Source organism: Penicilliopsis zonata (genome assembly GCF_001890105.1).
Source record: "Penicilliopsis zonata CBS 506.65 unplaced genomic scaffold ASPZOscaffold_27, whole genome shotgun sequence".
Lineage (NCBI taxonomy): Eukaryota > Fungi > Ascomycota > Eurotiomycetes > Eurotiales > Aspergillaceae > Penicilliopsis > Penicilliopsis zonata.
In genome coordinates, this window is record NW_019208933.1 from 49,654 (window position 1) to 76,191 (window position 26,538).

The 26,538-nt window shown below is 51.0% G+C and overlaps 14 protein-coding genes across 14 annotated transcripts; 5 read left to right on the plus strand and 9 right to left on the minus strand.

Annotated features, from left to right (window-relative positions):
• Window positions 1-17: 17 nt before the first annotated feature.
• On the minus strand, window positions 18-359 carry ASPZODRAFT_76440 (hypothetical protein; the record flags this gene model as incomplete). Its single annotated transcript, XM_022730086.1, has 1 exon — window positions 18-359. A coding segment is annotated over one exon (342 nt), but the record flags the coding sequence as incomplete, so codon positions are not given.
• Window positions 360-1,665: 1,306 nt separating this feature from the next.
• On the minus strand, window positions 1,666-2,727 carry ASPZODRAFT_147170 (hypothetical protein; the record flags this gene model as incomplete). Its single annotated transcript, XM_022725239.1, has 1 exon — window positions 1,666-2,727. One exon carries the CDS (start codon window positions 2,725-2,727, stop codon window positions 1,666-1,668), a length of 1,062 nt encoding a protein of 353 aa, XP_022577040.1.
• Window positions 2,728-3,611: 884 nt separating this feature from the next.
• ASPZODRAFT_20304 (hypothetical protein) lies at window positions 3,612-5,514 on the plus strand (the record flags this gene model as incomplete). Its single annotated transcript, XM_022727565.1, has 3 exons — window positions 3,612-3,701; window positions 3,752-4,895; window positions 4,949-5,514. 3 exons carry the CDS (start codon window positions 3,612-3,614, stop codon window positions 5,512-5,514), a joined length of 1,800 nt encoding a protein of 599 aa, XP_022577041.1.
• A 72-nt stretch (window positions 5,515-5,586) lies between these two features.
• ASPZODRAFT_76604 (hypothetical protein) lies at window positions 5,587-6,705 on the minus strand (the record flags this gene model as incomplete). Its single annotated transcript, XM_022730107.1, has 1 exon — window positions 5,587-6,705. The coding sequence occupies one exon, from the start codon at window positions 6,703-6,705 to the stop codon at window positions 5,587-5,589; it is 1,119 nt and encodes a 372-aa protein (XP_022577042.1).
• A 512-nt stretch (window positions 6,706-7,217) lies between these two features.
• Window positions 7,218-8,416, minus strand: ASPZODRAFT_2119634 (hypothetical protein; the record flags this gene model as incomplete). The annotated part of the gene is made up of 4 exons (XM_022727785.1): window positions 8,227-8,416; window positions 7,977-8,170; window positions 7,861-7,930; window positions 7,218-7,806 (listed from the first exon to the last, which is right to left on the minus strand). Exons 1-4 carry the CDS (start codon window positions 8,397-8,399, stop codon window positions 7,218-7,220), a joined length of 1,026 nt encoding a protein of 341 aa, XP_022577043.1. The 5' UTR covers window positions 8,400-8,416.
• A 260-nt stretch (window positions 8,417-8,676) lies between these two features.
• ASPZODRAFT_170034 (hypothetical protein) lies at window positions 8,677-10,708 on the plus strand (the record flags this gene model as incomplete). Its single annotated transcript, XM_022726917.1, has 4 exons — window positions 8,677-8,698; window positions 8,815-8,872; window positions 8,923-10,267; window positions 10,310-10,708. 4 exons carry the CDS (start codon window positions 8,677-8,679, stop codon window positions 10,397-10,399), a joined length of 1,515 nt encoding a protein of 504 aa, XP_022577044.1. The 3' UTR covers window positions 10,400-10,708.
• Window positions 10,709-11,021: 313 nt separating this feature from the next.
• ASPZODRAFT_137171 (hypothetical protein) lies at window positions 11,022-12,365 on the plus strand. The gene has a single exon (XM_022724232.1). The coding sequence runs from the start codon at window positions 11,170-11,172 to the stop codon at window positions 12,214-12,216; it is 1,047 nt and encodes a 348-aa protein (XP_022577045.1). The 5' UTR covers window positions 11,022-11,169; the 3' UTR covers window positions 12,217-12,365.
• A 31-nt stretch (window positions 12,366-12,396) lies between these two features.
• On the minus strand, window positions 12,397-13,901 carry ASPZODRAFT_29091 (hypothetical protein; the record flags this gene model as incomplete). Its single annotated transcript, XM_022728166.1, has 4 exons — window positions 12,397-12,410; window positions 12,660-13,299; window positions 13,356-13,603; window positions 13,655-13,901. The coding sequence occupies 4 exons, from the start codon at window positions 13,899-13,901 to the stop codon at window positions 12,397-12,399; spliced, it is 1,149 nt and encodes a 382-aa protein (XP_022577046.1).
• A 2,097-nt stretch (window positions 13,902-15,998) lies between these two features.
• On the minus strand, window positions 15,999-17,145 carry ASPZODRAFT_2119646 (hypothetical protein; the record flags this gene model as incomplete). Its single annotated transcript, XM_022727786.1, has 5 exons — window positions 15,999-16,591; window positions 16,640-16,696; window positions 16,754-16,908; window positions 16,955-17,006; window positions 17,057-17,145. Coding segments are annotated over 5 exons (939 nt in total), but the record flags the coding sequence as incomplete, so codon positions are not given.
• Window positions 17,146-17,279: 134 nt separating this feature from the next.
• On the minus strand, window positions 17,280-19,229 carry ASPZODRAFT_76607 (hypothetical protein; the record flags this gene model as incomplete). The annotated part of the gene is made up of 2 exons (XM_022730108.1): window positions 17,280-18,818; window positions 18,870-19,229. The coding sequence occupies 2 exons, from the start codon at window positions 19,227-19,229 to the stop codon at window positions 17,280-17,282; spliced, it is 1,899 nt and encodes a 632-aa protein (XP_022577048.1).
• A 452-nt stretch (window positions 19,230-19,681) lies between these two features.
• Window positions 19,682-21,361, plus strand: ASPZODRAFT_147179 (hypothetical protein; the record flags this gene model as incomplete). Its single annotated transcript, XM_022725240.1, has 4 exons — window positions 19,682-19,720; window positions 19,763-19,866; window positions 19,924-20,750; window positions 20,805-21,361. The coding sequence occupies 4 exons, from the start codon at window positions 19,682-19,684 to the stop codon at window positions 21,359-21,361; spliced, it is 1,527 nt and encodes a 508-aa protein (XP_022577049.1).
• A 50-nt stretch (window positions 21,362-21,411) lies between these two features.
• Window positions 21,412-22,647, minus strand: ASPZODRAFT_20311 (hypothetical protein; the record flags this gene model as incomplete). The annotated part of the gene is made up of 2 exons (XM_022727567.1): window positions 21,412-21,680; window positions 21,771-22,647. 2 exons carry the CDS (start codon window positions 22,645-22,647, stop codon window positions 21,412-21,414), a joined length of 1,146 nt encoding a protein of 381 aa, XP_022577050.1.
• Window positions 22,648-22,825: 178 nt separating this feature from the next.
• ASPZODRAFT_162157 (hypothetical protein) lies at window positions 22,826-25,342 on the plus strand (the record flags this gene model as incomplete). Its single annotated transcript, XM_022726561.1, has 6 exons — window positions 22,826-22,849; window positions 23,027-23,508; window positions 23,570-23,813; window positions 23,859-24,685; window positions 24,749-24,869; window positions 25,127-25,342. 6 exons carry the CDS (start codon window positions 22,826-22,828, stop codon window positions 25,142-25,144), a joined length of 1,716 nt encoding a protein of 571 aa, XP_022577051.1. The 3' UTR covers window positions 25,145-25,342.
• Window positions 25,064-26,421, minus strand: ASPZODRAFT_29093 (hypothetical protein; the record flags this gene model as incomplete). Its single annotated transcript, XM_022728167.1, has 2 exons — window positions 25,064-25,738; window positions 25,841-26,421. 2 exons carry the CDS (start codon window positions 26,419-26,421, stop codon window positions 25,114-25,116), a joined length of 1,206 nt encoding a protein of 401 aa, XP_022577052.1. The 3' UTR covers window positions 25,064-25,113.
• Window positions 26,422-26,538: the final 117 nt, after the last annotated feature.

Sequence of the window (26,538 nt, forward strand, 5' to 3'; positions counted from 1 at the left end):
TCACCAACAGCGTTGGGATCGGCTTTGTACTCGAGCAGAACACGAACTGTTTCCAGATGATCTTCTTCAACTGCTAGTGAAAGTGGTGTTTCTAATAATTTGTCTTTCGCTTCTGGATGTGCCCCTCCATCTAGCAGTACCTTGACAGCCTCGTGGTGTCCGTTCATTGCAGCAAGATGTAAAGCCGTGTCTTGTTCACTGTTACAGTCAAAAAGAGGACAGATATTATCCGCATGTCCATAGGTCGACTCATTAGTTGAAGCTAGATTTTCACTTGCTCGGATCAAAAGCTTGATAATGCCAGCGTGACCTTCTTCAGCAGCGGAACACAGAGCATCACGTAATTGAGCAGTATGCATCTTGCCTGTATCAAGAAGGATCTCAACCACCTTCTGATGGCCACCTTGGATAGCATCAAGGAGAGCCGAGTTTCTGTTCCAATCAATGCCTAGGTTGATCAGAGTTTGAACCAATTCTTTGTTTCCTCCGGAGGCGGCCCATGTAACCGGATTCTCTTCGTACCGTCTCCAAGCTCTCCGAGCTATCCAAACTGAGGTACAGCCTGATGATAAAAGACGACCGAGGACGACCAGAACTTGACCATCTGAAAGACTTCTGGTGTAAGATGGCCACAGTTGCCGAGCCTTACCCTCACTAATTCTGCCATGAAGAGCATCAAACATGTCTTTGGAGGTATTCAGACTGCATTGAGGATTTGAATTTGCTCCGTGGCGCAGAAGTGTCATCACTTCTGAATAACCTCTGCCCCAACAATTTTCCAAAGTCCCGATAGCTGCCTGCATAAACGGTGTCTCGGATAGCATGCTTCTGGGATCTGGATCTGCGCCCCTCTCCAGCAGTAGCTTCACTATAGCAGGCTGTCCTGCTCGGGCAGCGAAGAAGAGGGGTGTCTCCAACAGCGCATTTTGGGTGTGGACGCTATTCCCCTGGTCCAGTAAGAGGCGCACCGCATCTTCCTTGGAGTAATACGCAGCGTAAAACAGAGCTGTGCAACCAATGATATTACTGGCTTTGGGGTTGAGGCCTAATGCAATCAACAGGGAAATGAGATCCACATGGCCCCCTCGTGCTGCATCGAAGAGAACAGTCTCCATTCCCTGATTCTGCCCGCCCAAGTCAGCTCCATGTGTGAGGAGCAGCTGGAAGATCTCCACGCTTTCTTTGAACGCTGCATGGAAGAGTGCTGGAGTCGTCCACCGCGATTGCGAGGCGGACTGCTCATTTTGTCCTATGATGACGTACATCAGCTGTGTGTATCCATCTAGCATCATCCCGGGTATGTATAACAAACCCCTTTTTCGAGAAGCGATTCGACGATTACCCTCTGCTGGTGCTGGGGCTGAAACCTGCAGAAATGTAGCCTATCTGAACACCTTTTTGTTGCTGAAAGGTCTTTTGCAGATGATCAATCACCGTGGCAGCCATGACGGTCTTCCTAGCGCCGAGGATTGCCTGGCAAAAGAGGGTTTTCCGGGGCTCTTTGAGCCACGACTGGAACGCGGTGGACTCTTGGAACCATAGACCCTTTCTCCTTGCCGTAGGCCAAGAATAAGATACAGTTGAAGGCTAAAGTCAAGGGGAGACAGCTTTAAGATCCGACACATGCCTGTGTGGCAATACACTGCCACTCACTAAAGAAGATTTTCAATACCCTTGAGCCTTAGTCTTGATGCTGAGCGAGTGAAGCAATAAGGCACCTTCACTCAAGGTCTCCTTTACACTGCACTCTCTAACCACATCTCGAATGTGCACCACCCCCAGCAACTCCTTTGCATACGCAGCGGCCGCGGCGGCCGCATAATTTCTCCAGGTGTCATTCTTATGCGAGTCGGCGTAGTTGGAAATCCCCCGGATAACGAGACAAGGGAAGCAGTTCACTAAACCCGCGGCCTCCGTCTCCAAGCAGATCGCCTGATGCTTGTATTGAATGTCGTCTCTCGTTGGAGCATGCTTGACGACAGAACTCCCGGTCGCAATTGTCCCATAATGGACAACTGGCTTGGAGGTCCGTCGCTTCCAGCTTTCCCGGTCAACTTCCCCTGCAGGATCACACCGGGCGCACGTGTAGCCGGCCACGTGACGGTACTCCGAGCGGAACAGGCGATCTGTCGCCTGTTCCGGGCGGCCGAAACCGGCTTCGAGGAGGACCGGATATTTGTCCAGCATCTGGTCGATCAAGACGCTCACTTGGCTGCCCTGCAGCCTGTTCTTGGACACCAGCCGATTCAAGGCTGTCCGTAGCGATCGAGGGGGTCTGTCTAGCGCATACCGGGTGTCAAACGACCCATCCGCCAGCCGCTTGCCAAAGTCATACACCACCACGCCGCCGTCGACGGTATTGCTGCTGCCCACAACAACATCTCCCAGCCGGATATCCGCAATATCGCCACCGCCGTCGTAGCGAGGAATCCCTGCCCCGATTCCCACCACCAGACCGAACCGAATCCGCGGGAATGTATGCATCATATCCTTGGCCACCGCCGCAGCTGAGAAGCCTCCTATCTCATCCCGGGGAAGACACGCGACTACCACTTTATGACCGTTCACAGCGCCCAGGACGTATGTATTGTGGTCTGCAAGGAGGAGAGGAGTCTGCGGCTCGCCATGTGTTTCGTCCAGCATCGCCTCTGCGACTGTAAAATCAATGCCATGGGCACAGACCCAGCCGACGGTGTACTCGTCATTGGCGAATGGGGAGATGGACATGGCTCAATATGATGTCTTCTTAACAACATGAGGAATAGAATATGGACATGGAAGACTGTCAACATCGGGTGAAAGAAAGCCCCTTGATCCTGGGAGCCAGGTGTTTGCGTCCGGCGGGGTAGACAATCATTGATTGGATGGTGAATTATATAAGGCTTCAGCCTTGTGATGGATGATAAGCCTTGCCTAGAGAACAGTGTGTCGCTTGTTTTAAGATATATTCAAGCAACTATATAGACTCTACTAATTAATCCTAAAGGTATTGGAACACCTAGTGTGGGACATATCAATGCCCTAATGAATATATGGGAATACCCTCTCATGGTAAATAGATATCCTTGATATCACTCTACTACAGCTCAGCCTTGTGTTAGGGACCACTAAGCCACTAAAAATGTCCAGACATTAATTAGAGCCTTATATAGTCATATATTCCTATGACAGTGATTAAGAACAGCAATATTCACATCTCCTCTTGTCACTAACCATTCTACTCTCTGAATAGCCATGTTATATGTTCTAGTCAAAACAGGAGCATACCCTGTGGGAGTATTGCTTTAATTATATATATATATAGCCATGCACCATGTTGCAGTTTAGGGCGGCAGGATTCTGCAGTTTTTAGTTCCCACAGTTCCCCCATCAATTTTCCCTCTACCTCTGGCTCCGTCGTCTCCGTCAAGCCTCCCTCGCATGATTGCGAGGTTCAAGGCTTGTATAGAATCAATTGATACTCAGGCAGCTCATATTCTTGCCTGAGGCAGCATGTCGGGATCTAGTCCTAAAGTATACTAGTGCATCGACTAGTCTGAAAACAGACACATCCGTCCCGCCCCCGTTTGGTTCCGTCATTCTGGCTTCAACCTCCGTCTTGTTCTTCAGGCATGGAATTGACCTTTCGAGTCACGCAGGACGGGCGGAATCCCAAACGGAAACAGCCTCGGGGGGCGTGTGAGCGATGCCGGCTCAGAAAGGTGGGCTATCAATCCTATTCCTCATGCTTGGCGAGGCTGACGGAGCACAGAAACGCTGCTTCCACGAGGCTGGAGAGAGCGAATCAACCCCCAGGAAGCGACCGAGGCCGGATAAAAGGGATCGCCTGTCCTCTCAGGAGACTGCTGTCCAGTCTTTTCCACAGGATGATTCCCCGGGACCACCACCACCACCGCCGTCGGAGAAGAATCCGGCGGAAGAACAGCAGACACCACGCTCAGAAGGAGTGCCCACCACGCGCCGCTTCATTGGGAACCTGAATCCGGTCGCGTTCTTCTTACGGCATTCAAGAACTCGGTCGCATCAAAGCGACGTGGGAGTGTGGTTGGACGGTGACGGTGACGGTGATGGCGATGGCGATGGCGATGGTGAAGCACCAGAAACGAGGCCGACGTCGTTTTCTCCCCATCTACCCGTAGAGAATGTGGCAGATAGGATTCTGCTACCCCCATTGGCAGTGCAAAAGACGCTGGTAGACATCTTCTTTGCCCGTGTCCAGCCTGTGCTGCCCCTTATCGACGAAGGGGACTTTCGGTCGCAGCTCGCCGATGGACGGGCCTCTTGCGGGCTGCTGCAGGCCGTCTGTCTGGTTGCTTGCAAGGACACAAGAGCCCGCGGGATCCTTCGATTCAGCGCCGGCGATGAGGTGGTGACCGCCGAGGCCTTCTCCCAGCTTCTCTACGACGACCTGGCCCGCTCCGTGATGCTCAAACGCGAGACACACCGTCTCACGCTGATCCAGATCCTGGCGCTGATGTCGCTGCACGCCTCTGGGCCGGACGGATGCGAGGATTCCTCCCTGCACCTCATGCAGGCCATCCACCACGCGCAGACGCTGGGCCTGCATCTGGCAAAAAGCCGCCAGACCCGCTCCGACCGCACGCCTGTCGCGCTCTTCTGGTGTCTGTGGAGTCTGGATCGGTGGAATGCAGCCATCAACGGGCGGCCGATTGTGATCAACAACAACGATCTGGGCGAGGGCATCGACGACGCGGTCATGCTCTTCGATCCGCCCTTCCGGCTGTGGCTGCGTCTGGCCACCATCCTCGGTGAGGTCATCACGGGCTACTGGCCCATCCAGAGGGAGTCGGAGCAGAGAGTCGAGCCGGAGATGGCGTCTTTCGAGGGTATCCTCACGGCGTGGTGTGGATGGGAGATTGAAGATGACATTCTAGGTGGGTTTTCGCAAACTGAAAGCTTCTCGTTTCACGCTGCTGACATTATCTAGTCACTCTCGAACTGGCATACCATGCGATTGCAATTCTTGCATCTCGCTCAGGACCGAACAGGATACAATCCCATGTTGCCTCCCTACAACAAGACCACTCGCTCTCCTGTTTCGTCTCCCTGCGACAGATGGCCACTCTGAACCAGTTTCTGCCCCTGCCCGTTGTACCGTACGCGATGTCTCTAGGCTTTGCGATATCGTACCAGCAATTGAAGGGCGGACAGTTACTTTCGACCGTCCACCGGGCGAGAGTCTATCTAGATATCTTCCATGAAGCCCTGGGAGATCTAAGCACAAGCTGGTGGTCCGCTCTCAACATGGCACGCCTGGGGAAAAGGGCACTACAGGGGATCCAACTACAGCGAGAGAACCAAGCCGAAGTCCCTGCTCCCGTGCAAGAAACAGTGGCTAGGGAAGAAGAGTCGGGTATGGCTCTCGGATTGGATGAGAGTATCCTTCCTGCTGATGCTATGTTTGATGATATCGACACTTTTCTGGGTAATTTCCTCGACGTCGGTCTGCCGAACTGGTGCAACTTGGACGTAGTTATGAATTCTGGACAGTAGTGGTATAATCTATATTCTTGTATATATTCTTCTTCTTCCCATATCATCTGTATACAATTATATACCTTTATACTATTCCACATGGGATGCCGCCCAATCATCCGGTAACCGATAATCCTTCGGCACACGGTACTGACCATAGCAGGCCCCCGGGCTCACACAGTTGGCCAGATTGCAGCGGCCGTACAGACGGCAGTAGCACTCGTCCGCCCGGGGACAAGCAGCCCGGTTCAGGGCCTGGAGATGGATCCCTCCGCTTCCGGCGGCTTCTCCCTCCGTTCCAGGCCGCAGGAACAGAATGTGCCACAGGTACGACAGGATCCGGCCCGAGATACGGTCGTCCCTGGGCGCCGCGGTGAGCAGCCACGAACGGAGGGCGATGTACTCCTCGCGCGAGTGCTGCCATACACGATCGCGCGAAACGACAAACTGCGCACAGCACTGGGCGCGAAGAGTATCCGAGCGACCGAGAAGAACTTGCAGGCTACCGTCGACACCACCGCCACCAAACAATGTGGCCAGGGCATCGGGCAGCGCCTTGTCCGACACCGCCCGGGCCCCCCACGGCTGCAGCACGGCCTGCAGGCTGGTCTCCAGGCTGCGCTGCGGGGGTGTCGAGGGCGGACAGGTGCCGGCGCTCCAGTCGCAGCGGAGATTATGGTACCCGGACGGATGCAGGGCGGCGGAGACGTTCAGGGCCGCCAGCAGCGCTGCGTTATCGTAGTCCGGGGCGTCGTTGTGCCATGCCCAGCGGGACCCGTGCACGAAGACCGCCCCCGCGGCGGGGATCTGCGCGTAGTTGTCGATCAGAAAGGTCAGGTAGGCCATGGCTTCGTGGCCGCGGTTCGCGGGTGTCTGCAGGTAGTCGTGGCCGGGGTCTTCCGCGGGCGCATCGGCCGTGTACACGCAGAGATGGTACTGCGCCTCTAGAGTCTTCAACCAGCCTGCATCGCCGTCTGCGTGGACGCGGGCAACCACCAGCGCCGGTTTGCCAAGCTTGTTTGCGTCGGCCAAGCCGGGACAGGCGCCACGGCTCGTGGGCGGCGGGGGATCCGGTCTTGGCCGGTACCGGATACGGGTCCAGGCCAAGGTTGGGGGGGTGGAGGAGGGCGCGTTCAGGAAGAGAACCAGGCACAGGACGCCCCCGAAGAGCATCAGCTGCACCAGCAGTTTGCGAGTCCGTCGTCTCATCGTGGGCGTGCATCTGTTTTTTTCCCTCGGAGCTGTCCGGAAGGCCGAAATACGGAGTACTAGTAACTACTAGGTACTAAAGGGTAGGCCGGGTCAAAGCACGTGGTCAGGCACGGATCTGGTCTGATTGGCGGCTGTCAGGAGAGCCATGTGACATGACCCACCATGAACCCTCCCAATCTGGCAACAGCTATTTTAGTTTTAGGTATGAAGGTGGAATATAATTTCTTGCTTCTCTTCCTTTAGAAGGTGATATTTCTACCAAGTCAGCAGCTCATCAACCAGCCAATAATTATTAAATCGGCTTAATGGATAACATGGTGTATGCTCAATCAATGCCACTTTTCTTGATTAAATTTAGTAGTGGAGGAGAGTGTGGAGGAAGCAGTAAAGTAGATAGCATTTACTAATACTCAGTAGGACTTGAAGAGTATATAAACCATTACTATGCGAATAGTAGTAAAAGATACAAGGGTTGGCGTTGTCAATGTTAAACACAGTGATGCTCCATTTCACTCACTCTTCGTGTCACGGAAAATATAGGCAGCAAAAGCATCAGGAACACTTCCACCTGAAACATGGCCCTGGTCCACAATAGCCCTCATCTCTGCTTCTTCTTCGTCAGAAAGGGAGACGCCAAGGGCACCCATATTCTCTTCCAAGTACTTGACTCGTCTGGTGCCTGGGATGGGGAAGATATCATCCCCCTGTTTTAGAAGCCAGGCGAGGGCCAATTGGGATAAACTACAGCCTTTCCTGTCGGCGATGGTCTTAATCTTGCCTGCTAGGTTTGCGTTATGCTCCCTTGCACCATCCTGAAACCGAGGCAGCATCTTTCCGCGCAGATCTGTGTTGTCGCCGATCGCGCCGCCCTGGCTGAAGGTGGAGGTGAGGATGCCTCTACCCAAGGGCGTCGCGCAGACAACCGCAATGCCGAGTTCACGACAGGTCGCCAGAACATCGGTTCCAGCAGGGCCCTCGATGGCCCTATCGAACAGGGAATACTCGGGCTGGTATGCGGCGACAGGAGCGACCTTGACGGCCCGGCGGAGCGTATTGGATGATACCATGGACAATCCAATGTGCTTGATCTTGCCTTCGCTAGTATAGTACCTTGGTAAGCTCGGCTCTGGCTGTGTATCGACAGACACTTACGTCTGCAGCTCCACGAGGGCTCGCATTGTCTGTTCAATGGGAGTGACCGTGTCGACATTGTGCACGTAGTCTATCTGTGAGTTGAGATATTCTGATGCAGGGAATATGCAACTTACACAAGTCAAGGTGGTCAATTTCCATGGTATCCAGGGTCATGTTGCAAGCATTCTTGCACGCCTCATAGGAGGTATCAATTTCCATGGTCTTGCTGCCTCTCACGTAGCCGAACTTGGATGCAAGGAAGATCTGATCGCGTTTTCCGCTCCTCTTGAACCACTGAGCCAGAAGCTCTTCGTTATCACCATAGAGGCTATGAACGAGACATCAATCCTAGCAAGGGTTTCTTAGGGTTTAGGGTTTACCCACTCAGAAGTGTCCCAGAAGGTAGCTCCTATCTCGACAGCACGATCCAAGAGGGCAAGCCGTGCATCCTTTTCAGGCACGGCTCCATACTTGGTGTCGGTCATCATCATCAGACCAAAGCCGATGGCGGGGACCAAAGGGCCGTTCTTGCCTAGGGGACGCAGAGTGATGGTCATTATGATAAGTATTCAACTGAAATCTGGCAGAAGAGTGTTTGATAGAAATATCAATTTTGATGAATCAGTGTAGCGTGGCAGATGCAGGCTTTTATGTTGAGATCATATTCAAGGTATATATCTCTGACCTATGTAGATCCAAACAGCAATTCCCGAGCATACCAATGATCATCATTTACACAGCCTGTGTCCTGACTCATATGGATCAAAAGAGCAGTTTCCGAGCATACCAATAAGCATCATCTGCATAGCCCGTGTCTCACCCATTCATTCAGATATGTCTTTCAAGTCTTTAGGCAGTGAGTGCTACCTTAATTGGACTGAGATCCACAAGGATTCTTGAAATCCCGAGAGGACAAATCAAAAGCAACCCCGCATCTCATCACCTCAACATCAGCTGCTTCAACCTGTTCAGATACTTCATACTTCAGACAGGACACGATGTATTCGAAGACTGGCTGTCGCACTTGCAAGTGAGTTGGAATATAATCATCAATAGCAGTACTGAATCTGATCGGCATAGGATTCGTAAAGTCAAGTGTGACGAGGGCTATCCAGCCTGTCACCGGTGCGTCTCAACAGGCCGTGCCTGTGATGGGTACGCGGTCTGGGGAGGAGATCTTCCACAGTCAATGAGTGCTCCCTGTCTTGCGATCAGCACAGTGGAGAAACAATGCCTCGACTGGCTCCAGATGCGCACTGTGACCAAACTCCCCGGCTCCTTCCGGTCTGAGTTCTGGTCTCGGCTTCTGTTACAGGCAAGTCGCCATGAACCGGCCATATTGCATGCCAGTCTAGCCTTAAGCGCAGTTCATAAGACAGTTGTTGATGGTGAGGCGCGGATGGACCGTTTCGTCTTACGCCACTACAACATGGCCATCAGTCATCTGAATGGCCATTTCGCTGCGAACGACACGTTCTCCATCCAGGTGATCCTCATCGCCTGCATTGCGTTTGTGACCTTGGAATGTCTCCGGGGCAATTTCGTGGCTGCTCAGACGCACATTCAGAACGGACTGAAAATAATCGAAGCACAAAAATATAAACAAGACTCGTTGGCGGATGACTGGATCATGGAAGTCTTCTCACGGCTAGAGATTCAAGTCAGGCTCTTGAATTCTTTGAGTACTTCCTCTCCCCGTCATTCTTTTGATATTCCACGCCGCTTTCGCTCTCGGAAGGATGCATGGAAATCGTTGGACAGTCTGACAAACAACACGCTGCGGTTGAGAAGTAAGCCAGTCGGATCCTCAGGCCAGACGCTTATTGCACGACAAACAATCCTAAGAAGGCTCCGACGATGGCAGACCGTATATGAAGCCTCAGCCATCTTCCATGGTATATCATCTGAAGTGGATGAGGTTGCACCCACTCTCCTGATGGCACACCATACCATGGCGACCATTATGGCTGAATTGTGTCTATGTTCCGACGAGATGGCATTCGACTCTCAAAACCATCGATTCGCTCAATTGATGGATGAACTGCAGCGGCTAGACGACATCGGCAAGGCCAACCCAGATGCCCTATCACCAGGTCCACAGAAAGGTCGATCCATTATGGATCTGGGCTATCTTGTACCACTGTACTATGTGGCCGTGAAATGCCGAGTCCATGTTATCAGACATCAAGCTCTGGGAATCCTCGACTCTGTCTCTCACCAAGAGGGGATTTGGGATCCAAAAACGACTGCTCTGGTTTCACGCAAAATTGTTGAACTTGAGGAACAAGATTTCTACCATCAACCACATGAGCGTTGTCTACCTGCCTCGCATAGGATAGGCGATATCAAAGTCCTGCGCGAGAGAGATCCCACTGAGAAGATATTTCTGATAGCCAGCGAAAGAAGTGTTGCAGAGTATGATGTGGTTAGTCAGAGATGGAGTAGTAGACAATGTCATACAACATAGACATTGTACATCGATGTCATTGCCCATTGCTATTCTATTCATATATCTTGTGAATTAGATATCATATCCGCCTCTCCTTACAAGTACTAGTGCCTGAAAAATATTTCTATAAAAAGAGTTCCAATCCCTGTCCTCCTATCCTTCAATACCAGTATCCCTCACATCATCCTCAAAATTATTCTATAAAATTGATGGAATCTATTCTGCAAGTGTACTTTATCTAGCATTGTGCCACTACTCGGCTTACTAGAACAACGGAAGAATTCAATGCTCGGCCTAAAGTGACCCCGACGGTAGAAGATCTTTGTTGATCCTGCAACCAGCATAACCTCTTCCAATTTTTAACTAGTGGTCAAGTGGCCTATGTGAAGATGCTAGTCCAAATGCAGAGCAAAGACCGTTGTGGAGGTATTTTAGTGATAAGGGGAGGCAGTATTATTGTACATTAACTCAAATATTATGAACCCGACATGAATTTTCTGCCGTCAGGTGCTTATTGATCCTTCGAGTGTTCGAGAACCATCTGGGGATTCCTTTTTGAGGGTGAAGAAAAACACCCCACTGCTTATGAATCTACCAAATTAAGCTTCAAAACTTAAGTCTCCGATGGGATACTCGAACATTCCTCCGGTGACTCCACCAACTCCATCAATGGTTTCAGCGAGGGGTTCCATTGGCATTCTTCGGCTTTAGCTCTTCCCTAGTGACGTACCTCGGCCAGTGCCCCTCTTCTCTGGCTTTGCATTATTGACCTTTCTTGAAATAAATACCTTTGCTCCCCTCCTTCACTCCCTCCTCCTACTACTACTACAGCTCCTACCGCAACTTCACTACTACTACTACTACTACTACTACTAAAAATGGCTACTCAGAAAGCTGTTGTCGTGACTTCTCCCAAGAAGGCCGAGGTGGTCACCGACCGCCCCCTTCCCGCCCTCCGTGACGACTACATCCTGGTTAAGACGGTCGCCGTGGCCCTGAACCCGACCGACTGGAAGCACGTTGAGTACCTGGCGCCGCCGGGCGTGCTGGTGGGCTGCGACTACGCCGGCGTGGTCGAGGCCGTGGGCAAGGATGTGACGAAGCCATTCAAGAAGGGCGACCGGGTGAGCGGCTTCGTGCACGGCGGCAACGCCGTGCAAACCGAGGACGGCGCGTTTGCGGAATACATCGTCGCCAAGGGAGACCTGCAGATGCACATCCCGGACAACCTGAGCTTCCAGGAGGCCGCGACGCTGGGCGTCGGGATCACCACCGTGGGGCAGGCCCTGTACCAGAGCCTGCAGATGGCGCTGCCCACCGAGCCCATCACCACCGCCGAGCCCCTGCTCATCTACGGCGGCTCCACGGCCACCGGCTCCCTGGCCATCCAGTTCGCCAAGCTGTCCGGCTACAAGGTGCTGACCACCTGCTCCCCTCACAACTTTGACCTGATGAAGTCGCTGGGCGCCGACGCCGTCTTCGACTACCGCGACCCCAACGCCGCCGCCGCCATCCGCGAGTACACCAACAACCAGCTCAAGCTGGTCTTCGACACCATCTCGCTCGACGCCAGCGCCAAGTTCTGCGAGCAGGCCATCTCCACCGCCGGCGGCGACTACACCAACCTGCTTATGGCCAAGGTCGACCGTGCCAACGTCAACTCCCGGGGCACCCTCGGCTACACCGTCATCGGGGAGGCCTTCACGTTCGGCGACAAGCCCATCCCCGCCATCCCCGCCAACAGGGCCTTTGGCGAGAAGTGGTGGGCCATCGCCGAGCAGTTCCTCAAGGACGGCAAGATCAAGCCCCACCCGCCGCAGGTCAACCCGGGCGGCCTGCAGGGTGTGCTCGAGGGTCTGGAGCTCCTCAAGACGGACAAAGTCAGCGGCCAGAAGCTGGTCTACAACGTGGCCGACACTGCCTAGACGGATTCGTTCCGGAGACTCATGATGACGTCATGACTTTTGTTTATAGCCTCGATGGGTGTGAATTTGATTTAAATTTATTCTCTACCACTATCTTATTAAATCCCTGTAGAATCCATCATTCACAGACCATGATACCTAGCTCAGACACTTTGTGTATGCAGTACTTATGCACAGCAGCTATGAACACTCGCCTGGGATAAGATCAAACCCCTCATAGACCCACAGCGGGATCTACCCGCAAACGGCATAGTCGCCGGATTGAGTTTCGTACGGAGTAAAAATGCCCGAGGCAATTGACAGGGAGTTGAATCCCTTTGGACCCTTACTGTACGGAGTAACTCTAGGTGGTGGTGGAAATGACATGGGACGTGCGTGGTAATTATCATAAAAACTGTGGCCTTTTCACCATGTCATAGTCTTATACTACTAACTATACCTACTATCCGCATCACAGTATTCGAGCCAGACTTCTTCTTCTGCCTCGCCGTCCTCGTCATCGGAGCTTGGGGGGGATGGGATGTCGCCGCCGCCACAGAGGGCAGTGAGCCGGTGAAGCACCCACTGCATCTCCAGAAGATTGAAGCTGGGGAGCGGACGGTTGACGGGATCATCTGTGGTGAGGACGATCCAGTCTCCCGAGCAAAGCTTCTTGTCCACCTGGCAATCGAGCAGTTTGACGTTTTCAACGGAGGAATCCAAATCTTCCGGAATGGAGGGGGGGGCGAGAAGAATGTCAGGGCCCGCAGAAGAGACGGGGCGCAGCCAAAAGAACTGAACTTCCATCTTCGTGCCATCGTCGCTCTTTTCCACCGGCTTCAACGCAAAGAGAGCATTGCCCCAGTAGGCATGAGTGTGCGGGGCCAGAGTGACTAGATTCACAGGGCTCTCGGTGCCCTGCGGGCCAAGAATGTCTTTTTCCCAGCGTTTGATCCTCTCGCTCGCCCAGAAGGTGCTCAAGAGCACCCAGAAGTGTGCTGACCTGACCTGCTGCCCCTGAAGGGAGTACGGATAGATATGCGCCACTTCCACGACGTGTCCTGCCTTTGTCACGATGCATCGTCCGTTGTCTCTCGCCTTGGACTGTTTCAAATCAAAGGGATTAGTCCTGGTTTCAAGTCTGGATCATGGATCTTTACCTGATCTTTTGCCTCCCTAGAGCGTGGGGACTTGGGGGCAGGTGAGCTGTATGCCATAGCAACCGTGGTATTGAGTCTCAAGGGGCTCGACGTGGAAGGCGAGGTCTCTGGCATGATTCGACGTCTCTTAGGGGTGGAAGGTTGTGCTTCCGGAGATGGTTCGGGCATCGGCTGGGCGACCAGGGGTGTCGTCGTGGCTGAGGCGGGGGTGGACGGAACAGTGGCCTTGGACCTAACTCGTGTGTTCCCTGTACGTTATTTGCCTACGGCTGTGGGAGATAGAAGTTATGGACACCTACACGGCTTGACGATCTGATCATATACCGTGCCGGCCGAGGTGCAGATGTTCCTCATGATACTAGGCGGCGTACTGACAATGTCACGCAAACTCTGGAGGTCAGCCAGCCAAAAGGTAGCCCAGGTGACCTGGGTAAAGGGAAGGCCTGCATCGCTCATTGTTCGGGCGAGGATTTCAATGAGGTCATGACGCTCTCTGTCTTCAAACTCGGCGTTCAGACCGGTAGGAGAGCTGGCGGCGGAGTCCATAATCCTCACAGGGCGTCTTGGATAGCGAGTAAAGGTCCAAGAAGACCGAGGTTTTGATTGTAGAGTTAGGCTTTTGAAGACAAGATGTTTCGAGCGTACAAAGAAAAAAGTGCAGAGATCAGGACAGAAGGGTTGTAATGAAGTTAGAGGAGAAAAATGTGGGAAGGAAGAGACTGCGAAGGAAACTACGAAGGAGACTACAAAATATATTGAAAAAGAGACTGTAAAGGAGGCTGGAAAGGACACTAAAGAAGTGAGAGTGAAAGAGAGAGTGAATGTTCAAGTGAGAGCTCGCCTGATTAGGCTTAGTCCCTCGCCTGCCTGCCTGCACAATACCCCAGGTAACCAAGCTGACTAACCAATTGAAAGTGCTTACCTAATATATGTCAGGCAACGGATGGCCTGGAGAAAGCGGAAGAGATATGTGTAGATCGATCTCAAACAGATGATGGTGAAGCTATCTAGGATGCGCGTAGGCGAGAGAGAAAAGGCAAGCAGGATGGCGCTAAGCCTAACTAGGCAGACACCTCTAACAATATATGATGTGGGCAGCTCTAATTACGGAGTAAGAGTATACAGGTCAGGTGGCCTCTGAAATTAGTGCGGCGCCCCTCTAACCTAATTGGGAACGCCTTGGCAACGGGGCAGGGCATCTTAATATTTAAATACCTATACTTTTTAAGTGAAATTCAATTTTAAATATAATCTAATAAATAATTAGTTATTACTCTCTGTTATACAGAAATATCAATTTCTTGGCGCGCCCCACTGTAGTTATACAATGACCTTTCCTCTAATCTTCGACAATGCAGATGATATAGACATGTGGACCAAGGGCAGCAGTACTGCCCCGCCGCTAAAGGACTTTCTTCCTTAGAAAGACAAAGGGCATATTCTTCTCACCACTCATAATTGGGAAGCGGCCGTGGTATTAACATCCGCTGATGTGATATAAATTCCTGACAAGGATACTGGGTTGGAACTTTTAAAAAAGTGTTTACTTCTAAAAGCCCTGCTTTATACTGCCAATGTGGAAACCTTTCTGGAACAGCTTAGTTTTCTTCCTTTGGCTGTTACCTAAGCTGCTGTATATATTAATATGAATAGGATATGGGTGTCTAGTTACCTGAGGCTTCTGCAAGAACAGGAGGCAGATATTGTGGAGCTTCTGAGTAAGGAGTTTAGTGATGATGGACACTATAAGGACATCCAGAACCTAGTAGCCATAATGTGGCTAATCTTATTTGATTAGATTCAGAAGCTTGATCAGCTTGCTTCCTACTATCTATTACTTATGGCTTGTGTTGATCCACGCAATATCCCAGAATCCTTTCTTCCACACGCAGCGTCGAAAAAGAAGATGATGGAGGCGCTTGGACTTCTAAGTGCCTACTCTTTTATCATCACTTAACCTGAAAATGACTCTCAATATCTCTCCACCGTCTAGTGCATCTGGCAACTCGAAACTGGATGAAAAAGGAAGAAAGGTTTTCATTCTTCATAGAAAAAGCAGCAGATCGACTGAGGGAGATCTTTCCTGACTATGATCGTGCCAACCAAAGGGTTTGGAGGCAATACCTGCCCCATGGGCTTTTCCTACTGGATGAAGATGACTTTAAAAGAAAACAAGAGCAATACTCCCCTTGCCCTACCCATGCGCACTCATTTTCCTGATCAAATTGATTTGGACTCAAAGCTTGTCGCAGGCACGAAACGGCGATCTTTCCTTAAACCTTTTCAGAGACGATAATCAGCGCTCGACTTCAATTCTCACTATGATTCAAGAAGAATCGGCAGGAATTTTGCTAGCCCTGAAACGTACTCGATCCTCTTCTTGGCTGATAGTATCATTCTGAATGGCTAAAGCCCCTTGTCTAGAAGCAGCTGTGGAACCCATGCCTCGGCGGGCATTCGTTTGCGGGTTTTTCGACGCCTGGGTTAGGCAACTGGCAAGGCAGTTTGATGGTGCCAACGGGCAAATCTAGTCAATTAGTGTATCTATATATGATGATATATATCCATTATCTAATTCTGACCCGTCACTTAAAGAGGCATATCAAGAAGAATTCAATACTCACCCACCTTTGTCTGTAGAGTCTCATGTCTATTTCTTGCCATAAATGATGTATACTTTAGAGTATTGATGCACTGTGAGATCCGCCAGCTCAGTCCTCACTTTGGCTGCCATCACCTGCACTTCTTCGTTTGACCATCCTAACACAGTGCCCAGAATACCAGGGAGATGAGATCCTAGAGCCTGGCTATAAGCCGATTGCATGTAGCGCCCGATCCTCTTCTGTTTCTCATCCTTGGGCCACGGGCTCATGGGAACCTTGATGACCTTGACCATGATGTCTGTGAACCCCGCTCTCTTGAACGCCTCGTCCCATGTGTCGATATTCTGCATCGCCTTGCCGAATTTGGCTCCCGCCTCTTCTACCAGGTCACACATTTGGGTGGTGAACGGCGCCCGTTGAGCGAGAGAGTCGTCATCTGTAAATACCTTGAAGGTGAACGACTGAAGCTCCAGGTATCCGCCAGGTTTCAAATGCTCGAATGCCCGCTTGACCAGTGTGTTGATGTCCCGGATAGTGCCCGTTAACTCGCGGCCGTGGATATAGTCGAAGGGGCGGGAATATAGCCATTCCGACTCGAAATCATCGACTTCAAAGGTACAGTTGGTGGGCACCCTATGGTGCAACTCAGTATTATTCTATGAAGATATCAATATGTCTTACCATCCTGGCTGTATGGGACTTAGGTCATTTCCAATCACTTCTGCGGTGGGATATTGACTAGATGAACCATGAGCATTATTTATGAGGCTCAAACTAAAGGAATAAATGGTATACTCTGCAAAGTCCATTGCCCAGATTCCCGTTCCTGTACCAATATCCAGGACACGCTGGGCATCGACAATGGGCGCGAGGTGCAGTTCTCCGCCCAGAATCATGTTGTAGATATGGTGAAGGAAATCCATGCGGTCCTGTTCATCATCGTCGTTGGGCTAGACCGTCAGTGGAGAGTCAATGTAGGGGCTTTGCCACACCCACAAACAGGTATTCGCCCTTGCGGTAGTTCTGGTAACGGCGGCCATTCTCGTATCTTTTGATTCCAGTTAGTTTTGGCGAAGTGATATACCGGGATCAACCCACTGATAGTCTAGAATGCTGGATCGAAGCGATGTAAAGTCCGTTCCAGAGGAGGACAGTGATGCGTTCTTAGATGATATAGTTATTTCTGGCTATTATCTTTTTAATGATATATGAGGATTTTCTTCAATTTCAACAATGTAGAAATGTTTTCTTATATGGATGTATGGATGCCATTCCCAGTCGTAAAAGTATGACCAGAGCAAGATATAATATACCCCTTGAATCAATCATTCCCAGCACAGCCGTTTGTAAAGCCACCTGCACCAAGTTGGACTTTGTTATTATCGAAGCATCTTCGCCGCACCCAGATAGGTGTGTTGAAGGTCGCTTTCCACTCATACCCGTCCTTGGTCGGCTTGTCGTAGTAGTCAAACTTCCAGTTCGTGATCCCGCCACTGCCCACACAGCTCCTGGCGCTGGAGAGCAGTGAGTCCTGACCGTAGTTGTAGCTCGCCCAGCCTGCCCCCTGAATCTCATACGAGGTGAAGAGGAGATGATACCATCCCTCACACGTTCCTGTGGCGGACTGCGGGATGGGCCAGGCCCGCTGGGTGTTGATCGGATTGACCTGGTACGTATAATCACCGCGGATCCATTGCCCACCAAACTTCCAGTCCATGGGATTGTTCGGGTCGTTGCCATCGCATCCGTTGATAATGCGTTCCATACTCTCGATACACTCGTTCTGGTCGTAGTTGGTGCTAGTGATGTTTAGGGAGATAAGAAACTGCACCTCATCAGGGGTGCCATGGTCATACGTCTTTGAGTAGGACCAACCACTCTGCCCCGTCGGCCGAGCGACACCGCGGCAAAAGTCCTCATAGTTGGCATTCAGTCGCTTCTCAGAGACGTACGCCTGCGTGGCGTTTCCCCAGCAGGTGAACTTGTCGGTGGGTTCACATTCAGGGGCCACCTCGCCTAGAACCTGTGCGCGCACATCGATGATGGTCTGCAGCGCAAACGATGCAATCGTGTAGTGGCCCTGCTCATTTGGGTGGAAGTTCTTCCCAATAAAGTCGGGAAGCCCAATGCTCGGGGGTTGGACGTCGACGTCCGCATCTCCCGGGCAATAGGCCCGGGAGGGAAACTTTGCGTTGCCTTTGGGCTGCCAGGCTTTGCTCTTGTAGATGGGCAATGTCATTTCATGCTCAGCCTTTGCTTGTATCGTCTCGTCTAATGAGCGGCTATACCGTTGCCACTGCGTGAGACTGTCGTTGGATGGGCCTACTTCGTCCAGTTCATCGTGGTCAACATTCTCGTAATCGGTGGAAAATTTGAAAAATTGCAAATCCGGCTGCTCAGGGTCTGGATACTGGCCAGAGGAGGACGGATCGCAGAACTGGCCCTGTACACCCACCTGTGGCCAGGGGTCCCAATTGGCAAAGCCGATGCGGGAATTATAGGTGCCCTTGAGATTTGCCTCATCCACTACACCCTCGAGCACGTTGTTGATCTGCACGACGAGATCGTTGAAGGTTTTGCGCCGTGATATCGTTAGGGGTAATCCCTCTTGGCCCCAGAAGTTGATCAATGTCCAGTCTTGATCGGTGGAGCAGGCTTCATCTTGCGTGTTGAAGAACTGTGCGTAGCCGACGATAATAACAACACTGCCCTTGTTCATCTTTTTGTCAAGGGCATCGAGAAGCTGTTGTAGATTGGGCTTGAGGATGGTGTTGAGGTTGTTCTGGGCGATATTGATGACCTTGGTGCAGGCAGCCTCTCCGTCGAATGGCAGAAACACGCACTCTTTAATCATAGATGACTGGGTCCTGTGAGCGGATGATGTTTCTTTCCACTAACATTAAGTCCTCACCAGGCAGAGATCGTTTCCTCCTGCTGTGAAGACTACCAGGTCCAAGCCTTCTTCGAGCGCCTTGATCTGGTTATAAATGCCTCCGGTTCGGTCCCCGCTGCAGGCAAGATATTGAAAGTCTTCTACTGAGGCACCAAACGCATCGTTCATGATCATAGGGTACGCCGTATCGTATCGCGAACAGTACCAGTTAGAGGAGGGGGCGTTGTTAAAGAAATTGCCCAGGGGGACCCCAGACCCGATGCCAGCTGTGAAGCTGTCGCCCACTGCCGCCCAGCGCTTCACCCAACTAAAGTCTGTGGGATCTGGAGGGGAAGTGGCCCAAACAGGGGGTAGAAGGAGTAGAATGAATGTCTTCATTGTGGATTTGATCACCTAATTGATTTATTATAGGCTGATTGTATTGAACTTGGTGCTGCAGCATCTTACTGGTGTGGAACACCTTCGCTCTTGACCTTTTTAACTATTAAGAGGCCTCTTGGCTGGGCGGGTATAGTGGCATGGGCCTTACTTTCCTCCTGCCTTCCCTGCTGTATGCCTATCTATCACCTACTTTATGCTGTAGCTTGTGATATGGCTGTGGTATGACTGTAATATGACTTGTGACATGGCTTGTGAGATAGCTTATGTCAATTGATTTATCACCATGGGCATGTATCCTGGTGCTGTCTCAAGGGAATATACCGATGGTGTTACCTCGTAAATTCTGATAATCCAGAAACTCGGCGGAGAATGTCTCTCCAGCGGCCTTGAATTTTGGCATCAGTGGAGAGAATGATCAAACCATCTTTCTTAAGTTTGTCGCTATAAATATGCCTTATCTTCTGAAATTTCTATTGATATGGTTCTTGGTAAGCCGTGTGAGGGCAGAGAGAGACGGATTCGCCGTTCAGGCATCGCAAAGCGTGGGAGAATCGGCACTGCAATCAGGCAGTGATGGTGGTGACTACACCTGTTCCAAAATAAAAAAGTGCCTACTTGGATGCTGTGGTTTATTGTAAGTGCTTTTCCCCATTAAAATTGCCTAATTGATATATGAACAGCTTCATGATAGGGATAACATGGGCAATGGAATCTGTGGTCTGGGCCCCGAGTTCTGTGGCCCAGGCTGCACATCAAGCTGCGATCAGAAGAGCGAATGCGATCCAGGCTGGGGCATCCAATGGTCCAAGGCATCCACATGCCCTTTAAACGTCTGCTGCAGTCGGTACGGCTTTTGCGGCACCACATCGGATTTCTGCGGTGGGCTCGTCGTTTCCTCACCACAGTGCGATATCTCCACCAACAGCTCCAACCAGCGCACCGTTGGCTACTACGAAGGCTGGAACTGGCAGCGATCGTGTGGAAAAATGACGCCCCAGCAGATCCCGCTGGGCTACTACACCCACATCAACTTCGCCTTTTCCCTGATTGATCCGTCAACCTACCGTCTAACGTCGATGGACGACACCACGGGCCTCCTGTACCAGGCTGTCTCGGGGCTCAAGAGGCGCCAACCGGGCCTTCAAGTCTGGCTGGCTGTTGGCGGTTGGGCCATGAACGACCCGGGCAAATTCCGCACAGTCTTCTCCCGCCTGGCAGCATCCCCGTTGGCCCAAGATACCTTCTTTGAGTCGCTGGTCACCTTCCTCGAGCTCAACGACTTTGACGGGGTGGATATTGACTGGGAATACCCTGTGGCGGACGACCGGGGCGGAATCCCAGCCGACTTTGAGAATTATGTGCTTCTTCTCTCGCGTCTCCGTGCCCGTCTCAACAACATGGGTCGGCCGATGGGCCTGTCGGTGACTCTCCCAGCGTCCTACTGGTATCTGCGAGGCTTCGACATCATCAACCTGGAGCCGCATGTGGATTGGTATAATGTCATGACTTATGATATTCGTAAGGCTTTCTTTTTGTAACTTACTCTCCATTCTCACCCTCTAACTCTCCTAGATGGGGTCTGGGACTCCACAATCAAGTCTTTAGGACCCTCAGCCCACGCACACACGAACCTGACGGAGATAAACGAGGCCCTCGAGCTCCTCTGGCGCAACAACATCAACCCAGCCCGTGTGAACCTTGGGCTCGGCTTCTACGGCCGCAGCTTCACCATGTCTGATCCAAACTGTATGGCCGCCGGATGCCCATTCAAGTCAGGTGGTCACGCAGGGACATGCACAGGAATACCTGGGATACTCTCAGCCGCGGAGATCACCAAGATCATCGCCGATGGGGCAAAGGTGACGCTGGACCCTGTGGCAGCGGTGCAGATTGTCACCTGGGATCAAGATCAGTGGGTGTCCTGGGATGACACAAAGACGCTGACGATGAAATTGCAGTACGCCAACAAGCGCTGTCTGGGAGGTCTGATGGTGTGGGCAATTGATCTGGATGATGGCACTCTGATCAAGTCTTTGGCCGAGGCTGGCTCTTCAAGGCATCTAGCTTTTGATGATTTACCGGATACGTTTCCATGTTTTGGGCCTATTGGCAATATAAGTGCAACTTAGACTCTATCTTTAAGCTCATGAATTGAATCACTCCACCCTTAAAGATATCATTAGAGACATCCCGCTTCCCCTTGCCTTCTGCCCTTACTTAAATCATATACTTTATTAAAGGCGCGGGTCGTTGCACCTCCAACCTTTTGGAGAATACTCTTCTTGGCTGCCGGCACCTGTCCATACAGCTGGTGCAGCCCTGTAATATCCATCTGGCTTGGCCATCGATTCTCAGGGATCCGGGTCCCGTCAGGCTTCAGCAGGATGGGACTCCGTTTATCGTCGCCTGGCAGATTATTATCCACCACACCCCCAGCTCCAGATGGATCTATTGATGTGAATTATTAGTCTATATAATGAATTATTGATGTCAATTATTAATCCACACCATGACATGACATAGAGAGGATAAACCTACAAATCATAACTGACGCCCAGTCAACATCTCCAGGACCACCTTGTGTTGAATGTGCAGTTCCTGCACTTTGATCCATGGGCAGGTAGTCCGCGGCACTGAATCCTACCTTTAGCGCCGCCGTGTATGAGGAACAGAAGTTGTCGATGTTCATCTCTCCCACGCCATCCGAGGCCGGTACAATGCGGTCTCTAAAGCTGTTGTAGTCCTTCAGGTTCTCGCATCGCCAATTCCCGTTATTTCCCGGGCCGAAAACACTGCCTCCCTGAGCGAGTAGTGTGCCACTCCAAAACGCCGGGTTCTGGTGTTCATGATAGAGACCCCAGGCATGGCCCAGCTCGTGTGCATAGTTCGCCACCATATCTCGCACGCCTATGTTTCCAGTTTCCTCACCTCTAAAGAGAAGCATTTTGGGATCACAGCGAGAAGTTTCTACAGTCAATGGTAATTTCATCGCAGGACGCCCAACAGAGGTTGCCATGCCCTCATTCTGGCGGACGAGCGAAATAAAGAGAAGATCGTGACGCGCATCCGAATCCTGACAGACTTCGCTGGTGGCTTCAGTAAGCCTAAAATCACTTGAAAGACCTTTGGTTATCCACCGGTTGTGCGCTGCCTTGAGGTTTTTCTTGAGCTGCCGTTTGGTTCCCCTTGGATCAGAGGGATCCCAGCAGTAGCGGATTTCCCTCCCTGGCCAGACCTCTCGATCGTCCAGCGTAAGTAGAGATTGGCTTGATTTGTCCTGGATATAGAAGAAGCGGCGATCTAATGCTTGGGAGCTTGCTGGTTGCCAAACACGGCTCCCAGCCAGAACATCACAAGCCCAGACGAGAGCGAGAAATAGATAGAGTGATTGCATTGAAATCGACTTGATGGTCATATGGGTAAAAGATAATAAGATGAGCAGAGTTCACCTTATGATTAAGTCCACAAAGATAGAAATCAGCAAGGATATGAAATGCTCTAGGTCAAACTTATTTTATATGATATAAGAAGGGTTGCTAGTCGGACAGAGAGGAGCTGCTGAGAGTTGAGGAATATTCTCTCATTCAGATACCATGTCATTCTGTGTGTACCCTTGTGTGAGGGCGGACTATAGTCCTCTCTACAATGAGGCCAATATTTAGGCCGTCGGTTCATCTACAGTCAGCATTCTTTCCATCCCTTATTCATATGAGATAGAGAGAATGGCCTTTCACATTATAGCTATTATTCTTCTCCTGGCTTTAAGAGCAGTAGCTCAAGACTCTTCGCCAAAGGGGCCAACTCTCCCCGGTATTGCTTCCAACTGTGTTGAATTCTACACTGTGGTGTCTGGTGACTACTGTGAAGCTGTTGAGAAGCGGTTTGGTATCACTGCCGCTGATTTTCTGGCATGGAATCCCTCAATTTCAACTGACTGTTTGACCAATTTCTGGGCTGGATATGCCTATTGTGTTGGGATCAATTCAGCTGCAACTACATCAACATCAATATCAACTACATCAACATCCACTATATCAACTACCATAGACACAACCTCACCTACTGTCACTTCTAGTATCACGACTACTCCTTACTCCATCCGTCACTCTGTGACGCCGTACAACCTCACCGCGCCGGTCACAGCCACGGCCTATCCTCCAACCAATACATTGGGGGGTGAGCCAAGGTACTGCAATTTCTGGCACTGGATTGGAGCTAGTGATACTTGTGAAAGGATTGTGAATCAGTACAGCAACCGGCTAAGCTTAGATCAACTGTGAGTGACAAAATGCTTAGTGAAAAGAAAAAGCCCCCTGACAGTTGATCTCTTTCTCCAGTCATGAATGGAACCCAACCCTGGGCGACGATTGCAGTGGCCTCTATTACAACTGGTATGTCTGTGTGGGAGTCCAGCCCCAGACCGGTATCAGCTTCTACTGGTCCACGAGTGCTACCAATGCAAACGTTCCCTCGCCAACTCTTTACACGCCGACAATAACCACTATTATCGCCAACTTCACTGCCAGTCCGCAGCAGTTGGGCATTCCCAGCAGCTGCCAGAACTTCTACCAGGCTCAAGCGGTATGTTTACTCGGGATGTACAAGGCAGTCTGCTAAACCCTGCAGGGTGATACCTGTAGCATCGTCTTAGACCGGTATAGCTACATCACCCAGGATCAATTCTTTGACTGGAACCCTGCTCTCGGGAACAACTGTCAAGGTCTCCTGGAGGGCTACTACTACTGTGTGGCCAGCTTTGACTCCAGCAATCTCCCCCTTCCGCCCACTATCACCGCAAGTGCCTCCCCAACGGCTACTGACACTGTTGCGCAATGTAATTCGTGGTACAAGACCGTGATCAACGACGACTGTGCGACCATCGCTCTGATTTTCGGCACATTATCTGAAGCAGACTTCATATCGTGGAATCCGAGCGTCGGATCAAGATGCCAGCGCATCCAGCAGGGAACATACTACTGCGTGGGAGTTCCTGGCACAGCAACAACCCGGACATCTCCTCTGCCAACAACCACGACTGGCCCGGGCTCAATGCCAACACAAAGCGGCATCGCAAGCAATTGCACGAGGTTCTGGCTGGTCTCATCGAGTGACACTTGCAGCTCCATCATCTCCAAATCGGGGGTTTCTTCCATCGACTTTTACAACTGGAATCCAGCCGCCGGGAATGAATGCACCGGTTTGACGCCAGACTACTACGTCTGCGTCAGTACAACCATCTCCACGTCAACATCCGAGTCGTATACTACCATCACCGGTGCCGTCTCAACGACTTCCAAGCCCCCTACAGCTACAACGAGTGGAAGTGCAGTCACAACGCCCTCACCCATCATGCCGGGCATGGTAGATGGGTGTGTTCGATTCTGGTATCGGGGTGATGACTCGGCAGATCTTTACTGTCAGGATATTGCTACCGACGCAGGGATTTCACTTTCGTAAGTCATCTTACATTTATTCAAAAATAAAAAAAAGAGAAAGTGGAAGCTGAATGATGAAAGGGACTTCTATTCATGGAATCCAGGCGTCGGGAAGAGCTGCACATCGCTATGGCAGAAGAGTTGGTACTGTATTGGCATATCAGGCCCAAGAGGGACTATCTCGACTGGTCCACCCACGCCGGTACCTTCATGATTAATAGAAGACAGGGGATCATGTCAACCAATTTTGAATAATATATGGCTTTCTAAACACTTTTCTTATGGCCGAGTGGTCTGAGCCTTCTCTAGCATTCACACATCTATCAAATAAAGCCAAAACTTAGCCTTGATGTGTTGGTGATCCCGGGGGGCTAGCCCCTTCATGTCAGGGCTGCCATGCATGCTAGGCAGATTTTTGCAACCTATAAAACGTTTCACACTGTGGCTTACAATCTGAAGATATGTTCGTCAGCTTGATACCTTGGAAAGAACGTATCCAATCCAGGGGCAATCCAGTAACCCAAATCACCGGTAGGCTCCAGCGCCTTCCAGACCCGCACTTGGTGCCGATTATCCTTGTCCGTCTCGATGATCAGGTCATTTCCGTGAGATTCCCGATTCCTTGTCAGCATGATACCGAAGGCCTCTTTTGGGAGAGCGACTTTGACCTGTCTCCCCGATCCCAGCACTCGTACCATCTCTTCGATGGGGCGCAGTGTGATTGACTCTACCACAAAGGTCTCAAAGATTTCACCCCTGGGCTCCAAGAGGAAGTCTTGAAATGAGATGTAGAGGTGATGAGCGTGTGGAAACACGTCGGGAATCAGTCGACACAAATTATGAAATGGGGTGTATGGCTCGCCCACTGGAATCTGCTGCCATGGCCACACCAAGTAATAAACATAATGGCCTGTCCTGTCATTCAACTTTTGGGAGTGCCAGTTAATCTCAAGCGAGGTAATTCTAGCAAGTCTTTGGCGGAGAAATAGACCCGGCAAGTTCTCCAATATTTCTAGCCTGGAAAAGTGGAACGTGTTGGTCGCGAACAAAACATCTATGCCCTCTGTGTATCTGCAATGCCGTACCTATTAGTATTCATTTTTCGAAAAGAAGCAATGAGGACCCAAAAAAAAAAAAAAAAAAAAAAAAAAAAAACAACAGGTAACAACTAACGCCATGTGGCACGCAAGAAGCCATCCAAGTACACCTATGAAGCAGCTGTCCAGATTCTCTCGTTTCTTGCGGGTTCCGTCCTCCAACGTATAAGAGCAAGAGGTGGCTCTGAGGCATTCGTCATCATAGGGTAGCGGGGTGGCTTTGCAGCCTTCTGGCAGCGTTGGTGGTGATCGATGGCAGACACAGCTGAGCCACTGCCAGCGACGAGGCATAAGATTGTTGGTGACCAAGTCCGAGCCGATACCATAATGTGTGTCCTTATCTGTCCTGCGCGGAGCGAGATGGTTCCCAGGTCTCTTCAGTTTGTTCTCGCGTATTAAAGGATAACCGAATGACAGATCGACGTGGATCGTTCGCGCGCCAAACGCCAAGATAAGGATCTCGCGGCGTATCTCTGGTGGAAGACATCCAAAGCTTCCGTAATTGAAGAGATAGTAGGAGGTCAGATCTTCAGATGAGGCCGATGGGGTGAGACAATGAGGTCTTTGGGCCGGGAGAAGGGGCAGTTGACTGAGCGGGGATGGCTCGTCTTTCTTCCCTGACACTCTCTTCCGAAACCACTTCTTGATGCTTGCCATAATTTAGGATCAAGAGGCTATCTCTTACAGTGAACTAGATTGTTAATAAAACATTATATTATATTATAAAAGATAAGAATCTCAAGGAAAGGGGGTGTTGTGATACTCCAACTTTGT

Coding starts and splice junctions, on each gene's coding strand:
- ASPZODRAFT_137171 (XM_022724232.1), top strand. CDS start 11,170: ATGGCTACTCAGAAAGCTGTTGTCGTGACTTCTCCCAAGAAGGCCGAG.